Below are 16,699 nucleotides of genomic sequence, written 5' to 3'. Positions count from 1 at the left end.
GTTGTTGCCATCCTGTACCTGTCCCGCAGGTGTGATGTTCGGATGTACCGATCCTGTGCAGGTGTTACATGTGGTCTGCCACTGCAAGGGTGATCAGCTGTCCATTCTGTCTCCCTGTAGCGCTGTCTTAGGCGTCTCACAGTACGGACATTGCAATTTATTGCCCTGGCCACATCTGCAGTTCTTATGCCGCCTTGCAGCATGCCTAAGGCACGTTCACGCAGATCAGCAGGCACCCTGGGCATCTTTCTTTTGGTGTTTTTCAGTCAGTAGAAAAGCCTCTTTAGTGTCCTAGGTTTTCATAAGTGTGACCTTAATTGCCTACCGTCTGTGAGCTGTTTTAGTGTCTTAACGACCGTTCCACAGGTGCATGTTCATTAATTGTTCATGGTTCATTGAACAAGCATGGGGAACAGTGTTTAAACCTTTTACCATGAAGATCTGTGAAGTTATTTGGATTTTTACGAATTATCTTTGAAAGACAGGGTCCTGATAAAGGGACGTTTTTTTTAGTTTGTGAAGTTTAAGCATTTTCACATTTAACATTTTAAATATTGCTTAGTCAATTAGGAATTTTTAATAAGACCCATATTTTACCCATATTTTATCATTACATTTACGGAGCATTGTATGAATCTTCCAGAGTTCTTACTGCCACATCGTGTCTGTATGCCTGAGCTCCTGTTTGGTGCTGGATCGGTTGTGTGTCATTCCAAGTCTCAATGTTAATCATGCACAGTTTTTTCAAAGGCCTTGCGGGGCAACGATACAAGTGGCTTAACGGTACAATTGTCCTCAGCTGATTGCCTGATACTGCTTGAAACTCTTTCTCCATGGCTATTTCGTGTGGTTTCAGAAGTTAACATACCACTTGATTCAGATAAGATATATGGGCCAAGACTAATCGCTTGTCATTTTGCATTAATTCATCATGATTGAACTTTAATGAATTACTTCAATGAATGAAGTACGGATCCTGGTTTGTGGCTGTACTTTATTTAAATAATCTGGCCTATGCTGTGTGTATGTTGCTGTGTCCGAAATCTGTCTTGCCTACTACTTACTAAAACAACATACTGTGTAGTAATTGTACTACATACTAATTAGAACATACTCTGTAGTAGAAAACATATACTGGAAGCAACACATATTAACATACTAGCCTCATCCATACTGAGAATGCCTCATCTAATGCGCAATTGCGTTGTTTTCCGCCATTGGTTGATTTTAGTACAGCCCGTCTCCACATGCCCTTGTCTGATGCAGCGAATCCGTACTTGTTAAAAAGCCAGAATGAGTGTAACATTCTGGAAATTAAAGCATACTCAATTGTCGAAATTTACTATAAAACGTTGATTTCCTATTTGTGCATATGTATATCCAATCAGTACTATTTAAAACGCAAGTACAGGTATTCAGACAGGCCTAGTGTGTATAATAGGGGAAGCATGGCTGTCACTCATGCGTCCACCCTCGTACCCAGAACTCTTATCTGTCTCTTGTAACTGGGTTTGAGAGCGAGGCATGCGGACACTGATCAGGGAGCGAGACAATCAGCCTCCACATCTCTAAACCCACACAGGTGATGTCATCAAGACCACTTAAACCATTAGATTCGCTTTAAACACCTCGCTCTTTGAATCCTCTGCCAGATGCACTGAAACGTGTCTAAATTCACAGCTACTGTGTGTGTGTGTGTGTGTGTGTGTGTTGGTGTGTGGTGTGTGGTGTGTGTGTGTGTGTGTGTGTGGTGTGTGTGTGTGTGTGTGTGTGTGGTGTGTGTGTGGTGTGTGTGTGTGTGGGTGTGGTTGTGTGATGTGGGTGTGTGTGTGTGTGTGTGTGTGTGTGTGGGGGCGTGTGGCTGCGCGTGTGCGCGTGTGCGCGTGCATGTGGGCCCACATGTGCATGTACAATAGTGTATGATTTATATACAAACATTTGTGCCAGAGGATCAGTGATGAAGCCACCCTGACTCTCTCCCTCTCATCATCTGCCTTCTCCCTGTGTTGATAGTTGTTGTTGGCAGTGCTATATGAGTCTCTCCCTCCAGGAGACTGATGGCAGTAATTTACGTAGTAATCAAAGGGCTGTGCAGGGAGCTGTTCTGCTCCATCCTCTCGTCAACAAGGAGCTCATCGCTAGCCCCTCTCCTCTCCTTTGTCCTGCAACCCTTCCCCAGACGGTCGATTTAAAGGACTTACCCGAGTCATGTCACGAGGACACCTGATGGGAAATCAAAAAAATGTTTGCAATGAAAAACGTTTCTTATTGGAACAGGATGTCCAGTTATTCCCTCCCTTTTAAGTCTGTTTTCTTCAATCCCATGACTGTACTGGACTGCTCTGTGCCACAAGATAGATGTGTATATTACCCATCTGTTCAAAGTACTGTGTGTTTATGCTCTAGCTCTTTCATTTCTATACCAACTCTTCTGTTGACTATACTGTGATTGCAGTGTCATGCATCACTGGGTTGTTTGTGGTACTTATTACGGTGTTGAACAGCGGATTGGGTTGTTGGGAGCCGCTGTGCCATCTGCTCACTCTGTCTATATCCACTCTGGGCTCTGGTTTAACAAAACTAACGTAAACGTAAATCTCAGCGCACTTGCGTTGTTGGTACAGTACTGTGCAAAAGTTTTAAGCAGGTGTGAAAAAATGCTGTAAAGTAAGAATGCTTTCAAAAATAGACATTTGAATAGATTATATTTAGCAATTAACAAAATGCAAAGTGAAAAATCTACATCAAATGAATATTTGGTGTGACCACCCTTTGCCTTCAAAACAGCATCAATTCTTCTAGGTACACTTACACACAGTTTTTGAAGGAACTCGGCAGGTAGGTTGGCCCAAACATTTTGGAGAACTAACCACAGTTCTTCTGTGGATTTAGGCAGCCTCAGGTGCTTCTCTCTCTTCATGTAATCCCAGACAGACTCGATGATGTTGAGATCAGGGCTCTGTGGGGGCCATACCATCACTTCCAGGACTCCTTGTTCTTCTTTACGCTGAAGATAGTTCTTAATGACTTTCGCTGTATGTTTGGGGTCGTTGTCTAGCTGCAGAATAAATTCGGAGCCAAACAGATGCCCTCCTGATGGTATTGCATGATGGATAAGTACATGCCTGTACTTCTCAGAATTAAGGAGACCATTAATTCTGACCAAATCCCCAACTCCATTTGCAGAAATGCAGCCCCAATCTTGCAAGGAACCTCCACCATGCGTCACTGTTGCCTGCAGACACTCATTCTCTACTGCTCTCCAGCCCCTCGGCGAACAAACTGCCTTCTGCTACAGCCAAATATGTTTTGCATAGTTGAGTCGCTTGGCCTTGTTTTCACGTCAGAGGTATAGCTTTTTGGCTGCAATTCTTCCATGAAGGCTATTTCTGACCAGACTTCTCCGGACAGTAGATGGATGTACCAGGGTCCCACTGTTTTCTACCAATTCTGAGAAGATGGCACTGCTGGATATATTCCGATTGCGAAGGGAATTAAGCAAGATGTGTCTTTTATCTACTGCAGTAAGTTTCCTTGGCCGACAACTGCGTCTAAGGTCCTCAACGTTGCCCGTTTCTTTGTGCTTCTTCAAAAGAGTTTGGACAGCACATCTGGAAACCCGTGTCTGCCTTGAAATGTCTGCCTGGGAGAGACCTTGCTGATGCAGTTTAACTACCTTGTGTCTTGTTGCTGTGCTCAGTCTTGCCATGGTGTATGACTTTTGACAGTAAACTGTCTTCAGCAACCTCACCTTGTTAGCTGATTTTGGCTGTTCCTCGCCCAGTTGTATTCGTCCTACACAGCTGTTTCTGTTCTATTTAATGATTGTGTTTCAACCTACATATTGAATTGATGATCATTAGCACCTGTTTGGTATAGTTGTTTAATCATACACCTGACTATATGCCTACAAAATCCCTGACTTTGTGCAAGGGTACCTACAAGAATTTATGCTGTTTTGAAGGCAAAGGGTGGTCACACAAAATATGGATTTGATTTAGATTGTTCTTCTGTTCACTCACTTTGCATTTAGTTAATTGATAAATATAATCTATTAACATGTCTATTTTGGAAAGCATTCTTACTTTACAGCATTTTTTCACACCTGCCTAAAACTTTTGCACAGTACTGTATGTCAGAAATATTTTGGATATTTTTTGACAGTGGGAATTATTGGTGCAACACCTGTCATAAGTGCAAAGAGGCAGGCCTTCTATGCTTTAATAGGTGTGAAGAGGTCTTGATCACTCATTGGCCAATGAAAACCTGCTCCAAGGCTTTTCATGTGGTTACTTAAAGTTGTGTATTTACGGTGTTTGATGTTCCGTTCTCATAAACTCCAATTCAGCAGGAGTGCCGTTTATTAAATACAGTAGCCTACAGTTACCTAACCCCTAGTTAATAACAAACATGTATCCAGCTTTTCACATTAACATGATATCCAGTATAAAGAAAAAAGGAGAAAATCTTTTGACTGTTTTTCTGTTTTGCAAAGGTGGTATTTTAATAAAACATAGATGATAGGCTACTGAAAAGGTTACTGTGTCATAACCAACTGGCTTTACCGCTAAGATTAGCTTTTATTTTGTCTTAAATATCCCCAGTTGCACTGCCTGAAATTGACACTTTGTTGCACGTTTTTAAGGACACCCCTGAGATACTTCCAACCCTCCCACCTCAGTGCAAGCAAGCAGATGTTAGATAGGTAAATTACCAACACTGGCACAAGTGTTTGAAAATCGCAGAGTGCCCATTTTTACAAGTCGAAATTGCCAAAGCGTGCATTTGACATTTGCTCTGCCTTAACGCCATAAAATAGAGCCCTATGTGTTAGTTCATGGATAGCCCTGCAAAGGCCTAGGTCATTTTTGTCTGGTAAGGAGTTATTTTTTGTGTGTGATTTTATTGAACCGATAGGACAGTGAAGAGAAGACGGATAGTAACTGTGTGTTTGTGTCTTGTAGGGGGACCAATGCAATGTGAATGACAGTAGCTGTGTGTTTGTGTCTATCATCACAGTGACTTGTGTGTTTGTTTTGTGCAGGTGGACCAATGTAATGTGTATGACAACTGTGTGTTTGTGTGTTGCATGACAGTTACTGTGTGTTTGTCTTGCAGGGGGACCATCCGGAGGGACCCTGTGGGGGGCGGGACTGTTCCACCTGTCAGTGTTTCCCTGCCAAAGGAGCCCAGGTAAGACTCCTTACAGATACAGTACACACCGTCCAATCACAACATAGACCACAGTTTGACATCCTACACCACACATTCTAACCAGGAAGTGCCATAAACCACAGAAGGGATGCTCAATCCTTGGAGTATGTAAATGAAGTGATGAGGCACAAATGTCCACTCAATTGAAATGCCAACGTGTTTTCAGAGCAAACTTCTACATCAGAACCTTCATGCCAGACCTAACCGTCAGAGTATGTAACCAGTTTGGATGTATTTTTTATGTGAATGAAACAGCTGGAGTGTTAATAGTCCCATGAGCCAAGTGTCACAACCGTATCAAATGAATTATAATAAACCAAAAGCATTCTACTGCAGCTGACCTGAATGAATGAATTGACATAATATGGCGCTATTATGTTTAGTCATACGCTGTAAAACCTAGTGTTTAGGGATCTGAACACATAACTAACATTTTTATGAAAATGGGTCTCCGTGTTTAGAGTGTTAACACAAGAACATGTTTATTCACTGTAACACTTTTTAAACACAGGAACACGTTTTATTCAGCACAAGGCATTTAGGTTTTAAACACTACTGTAGGGTGTAAAGCCGTTTTTCATATTTCCCAGCATGCCTTTCGAGTGAATGTGAGAGACAAGGTTGTTGCAACTCCTATTTCGCCTAATGACCACATACTATACACTTCAAAAAGCCTTTAGTTATGGTCTATCAATCCTCAAGATTTTGGTCTGAAAATCCTGGCTCATGTGCCACATCAAACCTGCAAGTCACAATGCTCTGGTTAGTAATTCCTATCGCAATCCAGCCAGAAGGATGATATCCAACAATTTGAATATGTTATCCCCCACAACTTGCCCTCAGAATGACTGCTAATGGTGAAAGACTTAATAAACAAGACTACTTAAACCATCAAAACTGGAATAACCATCTCAGTAATGGTGCAATAAATCCAACCCCTTACAAATTGGATTAGTTTATGATAAAAATGTAAGTTATTGATTTTTGTTTAGTGGAAGGTCAATGAATCAATGTGTATGAGGAAACAAATATTAAAACAATCTATTCTAAAAATCAACCTGCAACAAAGCATACTGGGAAATATGATAATGAGCCGCCCACACACATGTTTTTCACTCTGAGAGACGATGGGAAAGTAAACACTAGTGTTTAAAATCTGAAAACTTAGGAGATATATTGTGCTCTCCTGGTTGGAATCTGACTGGAAAAAACGGACTATCATATTTTATCTTGCATTGTAAACTCCTGTGTTTAAGATGAACACTTATTGGCAAAACTAAATGTCTATTGTTTTAATTTTAAACACAGACGTTTAGGTTATATATACAGTTGAAGTTGGAAGTTTACATACACCTTAGCCAAATACATTTAAACTCCGTTTTTCACAATTCCTGACATTTAATCCTAGTAAACATTCCCTGTCTTAGGTCAGTTAGGATCACCACTTCATTTTAAGAATGTGAATGTCAGAATAATAGTAGAGATAATTATTTATTTCAGCTGTTATTTCTTTCATCACATTCCTAGTGGGTCAGAAGTTTACATACACTCAATTAGTATTTGGTAGCATTGCCTGTAAATAGTTTAACTTGGGTCAAACATTTTGGGTAGCCTTCCACAAGCTTCCCATAATAAGTTAGGTGAATTTTGGCCCATTCCTCCTGACAGAGCTGATGTAACTGAGTCAGGTTTGTAGTACTCCTTGCTCCCACATACTTTGTCAGTTCTGTCCACAAATGTTCTATAGGATTGAGGTCAGGGCTTTGTGATGGCCACTCCAATACCTTGACTTTGTTGTCCTTAAGCCATTTTGCCACAACTTTGGAAGTATGCTTGGGGTCATTGTCCATTTGGAAGACCCATTTGCGACCAAGCTTTAACTTCCTGACTGATATCTTGAGATGTAGTGTCAGTATGTCCACATAATTTTCCTCCCTCATGATGCCATCTATTTTGTGAAGTGCACCAGTCCCTCCTGCAGCAAAGCACCCCCACAACATGATGCTGCCACCCCCTTGCTTCACAGTTGGGATGGTGTTCTTCGGGCTTGCAAGCCTCCCCCTTTTTCCTCCAAACATAACGATGGTCATTATGGCCAAACAGTTCTATTTTTGTTTTATCAGATCAGAGAACATTTATCCAAAAAGTACGATCTTTGTCCCCATGTGCAGTTGCAAACCGTAGTCTGGCTTTTTTATGGTGGTTTTGGAGCAGTGGCTTCTTCCTTGCTGAGCGGCCGTTCTGTCACGTCTGCTCCCGCTCTTCCCTTCCCCTGGTGCTTGAGGGCGCCAGATTACCCTGCATCACACGCTCCTGCCATCCATCACTCACACCTGCCCTCCCTCGTCACTCGCATCAGCGTTATTGAACTCACCTGGACTCACTTATCACATGTTCTTTTCCTCCCCTATATTTGTCTTTTCCCTTGCTCTGTTCCCCGCTGCTGCGTTTGATTGATTTTTGTCTTTAGTTTTAGTCTCTGACGCTGTTCCTGTCCGTTAAAATTAAATGTTTTACTCCCCATACCTGCTTCTTCTCAACAGCGTCATTCCGCATGACACTTTCAGGTTATGTCGAAATATGACTCGTTTTACTGTGGATATAGATACTTTTGCACCTGTTTCCTCCAGCATCTTCACAAGGTCCTTTGCTGTTGTTCTGGGATTGATTTGCACTTTTTGCACCAAAGTATGTTAATCTCTAGGAGACAGAATGCGTCTCCTTCCTGAGCGGTATGACGGCTGCGTGGCTCCATGGTGTATATACTTGCGTACTATTGTTTGTACAGATGAATATGGTACCTTCAGGCATTTGGAAATTGCTCCCAAGGATGAACCAGACTTGTGGAGGTCTACAATCTTTTTTCTGAGGTCTTGGCTGTTTTCTTTTGATTTTCCCATGATGTCAAGCAAAGGGGCACTGAGTTTGAAGCTAGGCCTTGAAATACATTCACAGGTACACCTCCAATTGACTCAAATTATGTAAATTAGCCTATCAGAAGCTTCGAAAGCATTGACATAATTTTCTGGAATTTTCCAAGCTGTTTAAATGCCCAGTCAACTTAGTGTATGTAAACTTCTGACCCACTGAAATTGTGACACAGGGAATTAAGTGAAATAATCTGTCTGTTAACAATTGTTGGAAAAATGACTTGTGTCATGCACAAAGTAGATGTCCTAACCGACTTGCCAAGACTATAGTTTGTTCACAAGAAATGTGTGGAGTGGTTAAAAAACAAGTTTTAATGACTCCAACCTTGAGTAAACTTGTAAACTTGTAAACTTGTAAACTTCCGACTTCAACTGTACGTGTGACGATTCATGGTTTTAGAGTGTAGATTTCTTAGTTTGGAGAATCTCAACATAGATTTTGAGCTGAAGCTGGCAGGGATGTAAATGGCAGAGACACAAGGGAATGTATAAATAATATGTGGAGAGTAGATCTAGAAAACCACAGCCTTGTTCAAGGACAGGTGCCATATGTGTCAAGTGCTGATTTAGCATCAGTTTAGCCTTTTAGGATAACATTACACGGGCAGAGGGGACCTGATCCTAGATCAGACACTCCTACACTTGATAATGTGCATACAGGCCCTGGTCACCAAAAATGGTCAGGACACCAATAGCGCCATGCCTCCAGTCACAGGGCAGCACAGAACAGTGCCTTCATCCAAACCTTCATCCTCCCTTTCACTCTCTAGAGATTGGGTAGATTATGATAATATGAACATTGAGAAGTATTTACGAGATGTTGAGATTTTCTGGGCTTAGGGCTTTGGGCACTGAACAACAGGGCTATGTATGAGACTTGGGTTTGGGGGAGGGGGAGAGAGAACAAAGTGGGGTGTTAAAATGTGACCGACCGGCTCAATATAGCAACATTTGAAATTGTGTTTTTTACATTGGATAAAAGTAGAGACTCAGAGCTACAAAATGGTATATCATACACTACATTTGAGGAACAATGGGAAAGTAATTTTGCTTTGAAAGTTGATAAACTTCTATACTCACATGAGAAAATGGCCTTTGACTGTTTTGGTACTATTACTGGAGAGCCCTTCTTTGTCTACACCCATTCAGCATTGTTCACACCCTCTTAAGCTTTAGCCCCACTCATCGCTTTAAGGGTTGATCTGAGCGTTCTGCACTAACAACAGCAGTCAAGTACCCCTGTAAAGACCTTTATAATACACAGATTCAAAATAGCTAATGATAACAAATGTGTATTTTGTGGTTGCAGTGGTGATTTTAGCACGTAAGTCTTGGTGGGACAAAAAAATGAATAAGTGGGATGCATGCCAGCACAGCCACTACACAACACAACACTAAACAACACATTAATTGCACTATAACTTTGACAAACGGTGCCCACAAATGGCCTAAATAAAGCTGTCCCAACAGCAGTCCCACATCTTACCACTGCTACACCTGGCTATCAGCGGAGCCTTGTCTGGCAGCGAAACAGTTCATTCAGCCTCATTTACTGCCTTTAAAAAAAAGGTGAAATGGCTGACTTGCTTAAACAAATGTGGTTTCTAATGACAATTGAGATGTACAAATTATGGCATAAGGGGATGACAGGCGGATAAGAGGCAATCCGTAATTTCGATTAAGACGTTAACGTGCGAGCTAGGACGGACATAGTCAATATAAGTATTTGTTTAGCACTTTTGAAATGTACAGCGACAGAATTCAGAACATGGGCCATTCTTACAGTGTTCTCCCTGTACACCAAGTCAGAACCGTAGGATAAATAAAGGGGGCATATAAGCAGACAATAAAAGCTCTTACAATATTCGATGATTACATTTCTCTAAAACAGGTTATAGGCTACATGTGCACCACCAAGTCAGAACAGTAGGCAAAATTAAGAGGGGTAAATAGACCAAATTATTAGGGTGAGGCACATGAGCTACTAACATCTTACTACACAACATACACTTAGTATTGCTTTCTTAGCTACAGTATACATATCTCCCTGGCATATTACATAATTTATGCAGCAGCATACAATACATTTTTGGATTCACCTTGTTGCGCTGTGCTCACTTGAACAGGAAGGTGGCGCGGCGTTCCTTAGTCGACAAATTTTGTCATCAAAGTCTTGCATTCTCTGGATTTATGGCGCTTTCAAGACAACTGGGCACTCTGAAAAAAACAAGGTTGAATCATAATGATGTCATTGATCTTCAGGTCATAGCTCTAGAAAGAGGCCAGATTTACAATTCCGAGTTGGATGACAACTCAAAAGATAGTTTCCCAGTCGGAGGTTGTTTATTCCCTACTTTCCACTTGTCTTGAACTGACTGAAGTCAAGTTTTCGCAGTTCCGAGTTAACAGTTGTTTTGAGCGAGGCACAAGTCATGCTTCATTGACAGCATGGCCAATGTTGAATGTTTATAATTTTAAACTTGGAAAAGAGACCCTTAATCCCAGATTTGGGACCACACAGCCATTCCACTGAATAGCAGGCTAGTGATTGCTTTGCAATGCTTGCAGTTAGCTACTGTCACTGATTCCTTCCAAACCACTCATTGTTGAATTTGCGATATCCAACTTGTTGTGTAATGTTTATGTCCAATGGCCGATGAGCACCGATACGTTTTATCTATAATTTCTCTTCATTATTTATCTTCATATGACAAGGATTAAAAAGGATTTGCCAGTAGATTGTCGACTTGATTCATGATGATGACTGCTAGCTACGATTTTGAAAGTATGAGGTTGACATGATCAGTCCAATCAAAGCTACTGTACATATAACATGATTTGACATCATTTTTTCTGTGGCCAATGACCTTGAGCCTTCTTGGATGGGCACTTCTAATGTAACTCTATGGCAGCACCCAATTGGCTAGAATTTTCTAGCTCGCCCCTTCGACTTGACGGTGACGTAGTGTCCCCATGAGTGACAGAACACTTACCCAATCACGGCGCAACACTGTATTTTCGGCTGGCTTGCCCCACCAACACAGAAAGCACTAGACTGAAACACCTGCATTTTGGAGCTGCCTTACTCAAGAAAACAAAAAAGAGACCATGTTTGTATGCGGCTTTATTAACTCAATGATATATATTGTTTGCAAACTGATATGTGACTCGTATTAATGCCGAAATAACATGGAAAACAGGCAAGCTCCCCCAATTATTATTATTTTTTTCGTGGGGATGACGGGTCGCCACAGTGTGGCGAGACTCTTGAACATTTATTTTGGGACTGTTCTTATGTCAGAAGATTTTGGAGTGAGTTAGAAGATTTTATTTTAAAAGTAACAAATATTATTGTTAATTTGAAAGACTGATTTTATGTTTTAATTTGATCCAAATTATATGGACACTGATTTAACTTTCATTGTTAATTTGTTTATTTTTCATGGCAGATTCTTTATCCATAAAATGAAGTGGGCGGAGAACAAACACCTCTTAACATTGGGCTCCCGAGTGGCGCAGTGGTCTACGGCACTGCATCTCAGTGCTAGAGGCGTCATTATAGACCCTGGTTTGATTCCAGACTGTATCACAACCGGCCGTGATTGGGAGTCCCATAGGGCGGCACACAATTAGCCCAGCGTCGTCCGGGTTAGGGTTTGGCCGTCGTTGTAAATAAGAATTTGTTCTTAACTGACTTGCCTAGTTAAATAAAGGTTACATGAAATAAAAGAGAATTTAAATATTATTTTGAAATTATCAGTAAGTGTAAAAACAAAAAAGGAATACGTACCATAAAACCTTTTGACAAATTGAAAATGTATCTCAATATGTAATACCCCTGTCTGTTAGGTTTATGTACTCTTGTTTGTATATTACTATTTTTGTATTTGTTTTGTTCATAATAATATTTATACAGTTTTGTAAAAAAAAAAGCCATCAAGCACCCAAGCTAACTTGCTAGCTACTTCCAGACACAAATGAGAGAACAGCTCACTGAACATTACTCGCCCTAGCGGAACTGGTTAGGCTGTTTTCATGTTATCCAGAGCATTGGTGACTGTAATTGTGCTACTGGCAACAATTTTAATTACGCTTTTTTACCAACGTTTACTGACAGCGGCCAAATTCAACTGGTATTGAGCTTTTGTAAATACATCAGTTATTCTGCGCTCTGGCACACTCAGACGAGACTGCTCTGAAATCGGAGTTGATGGCCAGACTGAATTTACAAACGCACCCGAAATGGTTACTTGCATAGTGGAGTCTTTTGTTCAGACATGTAGCTAGCTAGCTAGACAATGAACCATAATCTCAATTCATGACGTTACTACCCTGCATGAATCTGCAGGTAGCTAACCAACCAGGTTCTATGTTAGCTAGCAAAGCATATGGCTCGAAGATATGAATAATAAGATCACACACGTAACGTTAGCTAGTGAGCCAGCCATCTAACTTTAGCTAGCTAACAGTACACTTTAACTTGAAATGAAACGACTTTCTTACCCGTATACATCATAGATGGACACATCTTCTGTGGTTGTCCTTAGTTTGAAGATGTAATCTGGAGACAGGTGTTTTCTCCATCTCCTTAGCTATCATATTCGAATTACACTGAAATCGGTCATCCAGAAAGTGGAGAGCAACACTTATGCAGTTTTACTACGCAATATATATTTTTTAAAGCAGCATTAGACAGGATTATCAACACATTCGGAACAGCTCAAATAGACGGAAGCGTGCTATATGGCAGACCATTCCAAACTCATCTCTCGGCATGTCCAGTCCACTCATTGTCTCAGCCAATCATGGCTAGCGGGAGGTTACTGTTTTTTTCTGTGGCTAAACCAACTAGACTCATAATTTATTTACAGATGGCATACAAGTTTGTTATGAAGGCACATGAAAGTTCACATGTTCAAGAAGGCATTTCTGGCAAAAAACGCATTTTGATTAAAAAAAAGTTTACGTTCAAACGACTCTCGTGTGAAGTAGTGACCTGCAACATACGCCTAGTTTCCTGAAATGGTTCACAAATGGTCCCAGTGTGTTTCTGGGGTAGAGAGTGGTAAAACGCTGCCCAGTGAGTGTGTTAATGGAGGAAAGAGGCTTATAGTGAGACACAGCTAATGGGATTAGCGGTGTTCCGTATAATGGGGGGATATGCCCCGCGGATACATCACGACTGGACTGCCGACGTGATTTCCAGATGGTCTGAACAGAATATTCTGTTACGATGTCGCCGAAGAACCATCTACTAGCCCCGGCCCGCTAGCTTTTCTGAACGCTGTGTCCCCTGCTCGCCTAGCGTAGTAGTAACTACCTAACAGCACCCTGACTCACCTATTACTGCTCTTTTGACCCTATGATCACTTGGCTACACAGCTAATGCCCCCTGGACTGTTTCAATAACACAGTACCTCATTTTGTTTACCTGTCGGCCCCAGCCTCGAACTCAGGTCCTGTATATACCTAACTGACCTGCTCTGCCCATTCATCGCCATTTACCCATTGTTGTCTTAGCTCTCCTGATCAACACCTGTGATTTCTTTATGCCTCTCTCTAATGTCAATATGCCTTGTCTACTGCTGTCTTGGCTAGTTATTACTGTTTTATTTCACTGTAGAGCCTTCAGTCCCACTCAAACTGCCTTAGATAGCTCTTTCGTCCCACCCCACACACATTTGGAGACCTCACCTGGCTTAACTTGTGCCTCCAGAGACGAAACCTCTCTCATCGTAATCAACACCTACTTTTACCTCCACTATACTCACATCCTACCATACCCTTGTCTGTACATTATCCCTTGAATCTATTCTACCACGCCCAGAAATCTGCTCCTTTTATTATCTATCCCCAACGCACTAGACGACCAGTTCTTATAGCCTTTCGCCGTACCCTTATCCTACTCATCCTCTGTTCCTCTGGAGATGTAGAGGTTAACCCAGGCCCTGCAGCCCCCAGTTCCACTCCTATTCCCCAGGCACTATCATTTGTTGACTTCTGTAACCGTAAAAGCCTTGGTTTCATGCATGTTAACATCAGAAGCCTCCTCCCTAAGTTTGTTTTATTCACTTCTTTAGCACACTATGCCAACCCTGATGTCCTAGCCGTGTCTGATTCCTGACTTAGGAAGGCCACCAAAAATTCAGAAATGTCCATCCCTAACTACAACATTTACCGCCAAGATAGAACTGCCAAAGGGGGAGGAGTTTCAATCTACTGTAGAGATAGCCTGCAGAGTTCTGTCATGCTATCCAGGGTCTGTGCCCAAACAATTCGAGCTTCTACTTAAAAAAATCCACCTTTCCAGAAATAAGTCTCTCACTGTTGTTATAGACCCCCCTCAGCCCCCAGCTGTGCCCTGGACACCATATGTGAATTAATTGCCCCCCAGTTTGTACTGTTAGATGACATAAACTTGGATATGCTTAACACCCCGGCCTTCCTACAATCTAAGCTAGATGCCCTTAATCTCACACAAATGATCATGGAACCTACCAGGTAGAACCCTAAATCCGGGAACACGGGCATCCTCATAGATATCATTCTGACCAACCTGCCCTCTAAATACACCTCTGCGGTCTTCAACCAGGATGTCAGCGATCACTGCCGCATTGCCTGCGTGATGGGTCCGCGGTCAAACAACCACCCCTCATCACTGTCAAACACTCCCTTTCTATTCGACCTGGCCCGGGTATCCTGGAAGGATATTGACCTCATTCCGTCAGTAGAGGATGTCTGGTTATTCTTTAAAAGTGCTTTCCTAGGAACCAATTTACACAGGCAGTTAGGTTAGCAAAGGCTAGCTCTTTCAAACTGAATTTTGCATCCTGTAGCACAAACTCCCAAAAGATCTGGGACACTGTAAATCCATGGAGAATAAGAGCACCTCCTCCCAGCTGCGCACTGCACTGAGGCTAGGAAACACTGTCAACACCGATCTACGGCTGGCCATGCTTTCCTGGCTACCCCTACCCCGGTCAACAGCTCTGCAGCCCCCACAGCAACTTGCCCAAGCATCCCCCATTTCTCCACCCAAATCCAGATAGCTGATGTTCTGAAAGAGCTGCAAAATCTGGACACCTACAAATCAGCAATCTGGACCCTCTCTTTCTAAAATTATCCACTGCATTTGTTGCAACCCCTATTACTAGCCTGTTCAACCTCTCTTTCGTATCATCTGAGATACCTAAAGATTGGAAAGCTGCCGCGGTCATCCCCCTATTCAAAGGGGGAGACACTCTAGACCCAAACTGTTACAGAGCTATATCTATCCTACCCTGCCTTTCTAAAGTCTTCGAAAGCCAAGCTAACAATCAGATCACCAACCATTTAGAATCTCACCGTACCTTCTCCGTTATGCAATCTGGTTTCCGAGCTGGTCATGGGTGCACCTCAGCCACGCTCAAGGTCCTAAACAATAGTATAACCGCCATCGATAAAAGACAATAGTGTGCAGCCGTGTTCATCGACCTGGCCAAGGCTTTCGACTCTGTCAATCACCACATTCTTATCGGCAAACTCAACAGCCTTGGTTTCTCAAATGATTGTCTCGCCTGGTTCACCAACTACTTCTCAGATAGAGTTCAGTGTGTCAAATCGGAGGGCCTGTTGTCCGGACCTCTGGCAGTCTCTATGGGCTTGCCACAGGGTTCAATTCTCGGGCCGACTCTTTTCTCTGTATACATCAATGATGTCGCTCTTGCTGCTGGTGGTTCTCTGATCCACCTCTATGCAGACGACACCATTCTGTATACTTCTGGACCTTCTTTGGACACTGTGTTAACAAACCTCCAGATGAGTTTATCCAACTGCTCTTAAATGCAAGTAAAACTAAATGCATGCTCTTCAACCGATTGCTGCCCGCACCCGCCCACCCAACTAGCATCACTACTCTGGACTGGTCTGACCTAGAATATGTGGACAACTACAAAAACCTAGGTGTCTGGTTAGACTGTAAACTCTCCTTCCAGACTCACATTAAGCATCTCCAATCCAAAATTAAATCTAGAATCGGCTTCCTATTTTGCAACAAAGCCTCCTTCACTCATGCTGCCAAACATACCTTCGTAAAACTGACTCTCCTACCGATCCTTGACTTCGACGATGTCATTTACAAAATATCCTCCAACATTCTACTCAGCGAATTAGATGTAGTCTATCACAGTGCCATCCGTCTTGTCACCAAAGCCCCATATACTACCCACCACTGTGACCTGTATGCTCTCGTTGGCTAGCCCTCGCTTCATATTTGTCGCCAAACCCACTGGCTCCAGGTCATCTATAAGTCTTTGCTAGGTAAAGCCCCGCTTTATCTCAGCTCACTTGCCACCATAGCAGCACCCACCTGTAGCACGTGCTCCAGCAGGTATATTTCACTGGTCACCTCCAAAGCCAACTCCTTCTTTAGCCGCCTTGCCTTCCAGGTCTCTGCTTCCAATGACTGGAACGAATTGCAAAAATCACTGAAGCTGACTTTAAGCTAACTTTAAGCATCAGCTGTCTTTAAGCATCAGCTGTCAGAGCAGCTTACCGATCATTGCACCTGTACATAG

The 16,699-nt window shown here is 42.3% G+C and overlaps 1 protein-coding gene across 1 annotated transcript in view; it reads left to right on the top strand.

Annotated features, from left to right (window-relative positions):
• LOC111949689 (collagen alpha-4(IV) chain-like) overlaps nt 1-16,699 on the top strand; it is a 93,189-nt gene that overhangs the window by 40,843 nt on the left and 35,647 nt on the right. The window contains exon 4 of the mRNA XM_023967037.2: nt 5,119-5,193. Within this exon, the coding sequence (XP_023822805.1) occupies nt 5,119-5,193 (75 nt within the window). The remainder of the gene's footprint in view (nt 1-5,118; nt 5,194-16,699) is intronic.

Source organism: Salvelinus sp. IW2-2015, linkage group LG22 (assembly GCF_002910315.2).
Source record: "Salvelinus sp. IW2-2015 linkage group LG22, ASM291031v2, whole genome shotgun sequence".
Taxonomy (NCBI): Eukaryota; Metazoa; Chordata; class Actinopteri; order Salmoniformes; family Salmonidae; genus Salvelinus; species Salvelinus sp. IW2-2015.
The sequence above is the reverse complement of the archived record's forward strand: the minus strand, read 5'-3'. Positions and strand labels throughout refer to the sequence as shown.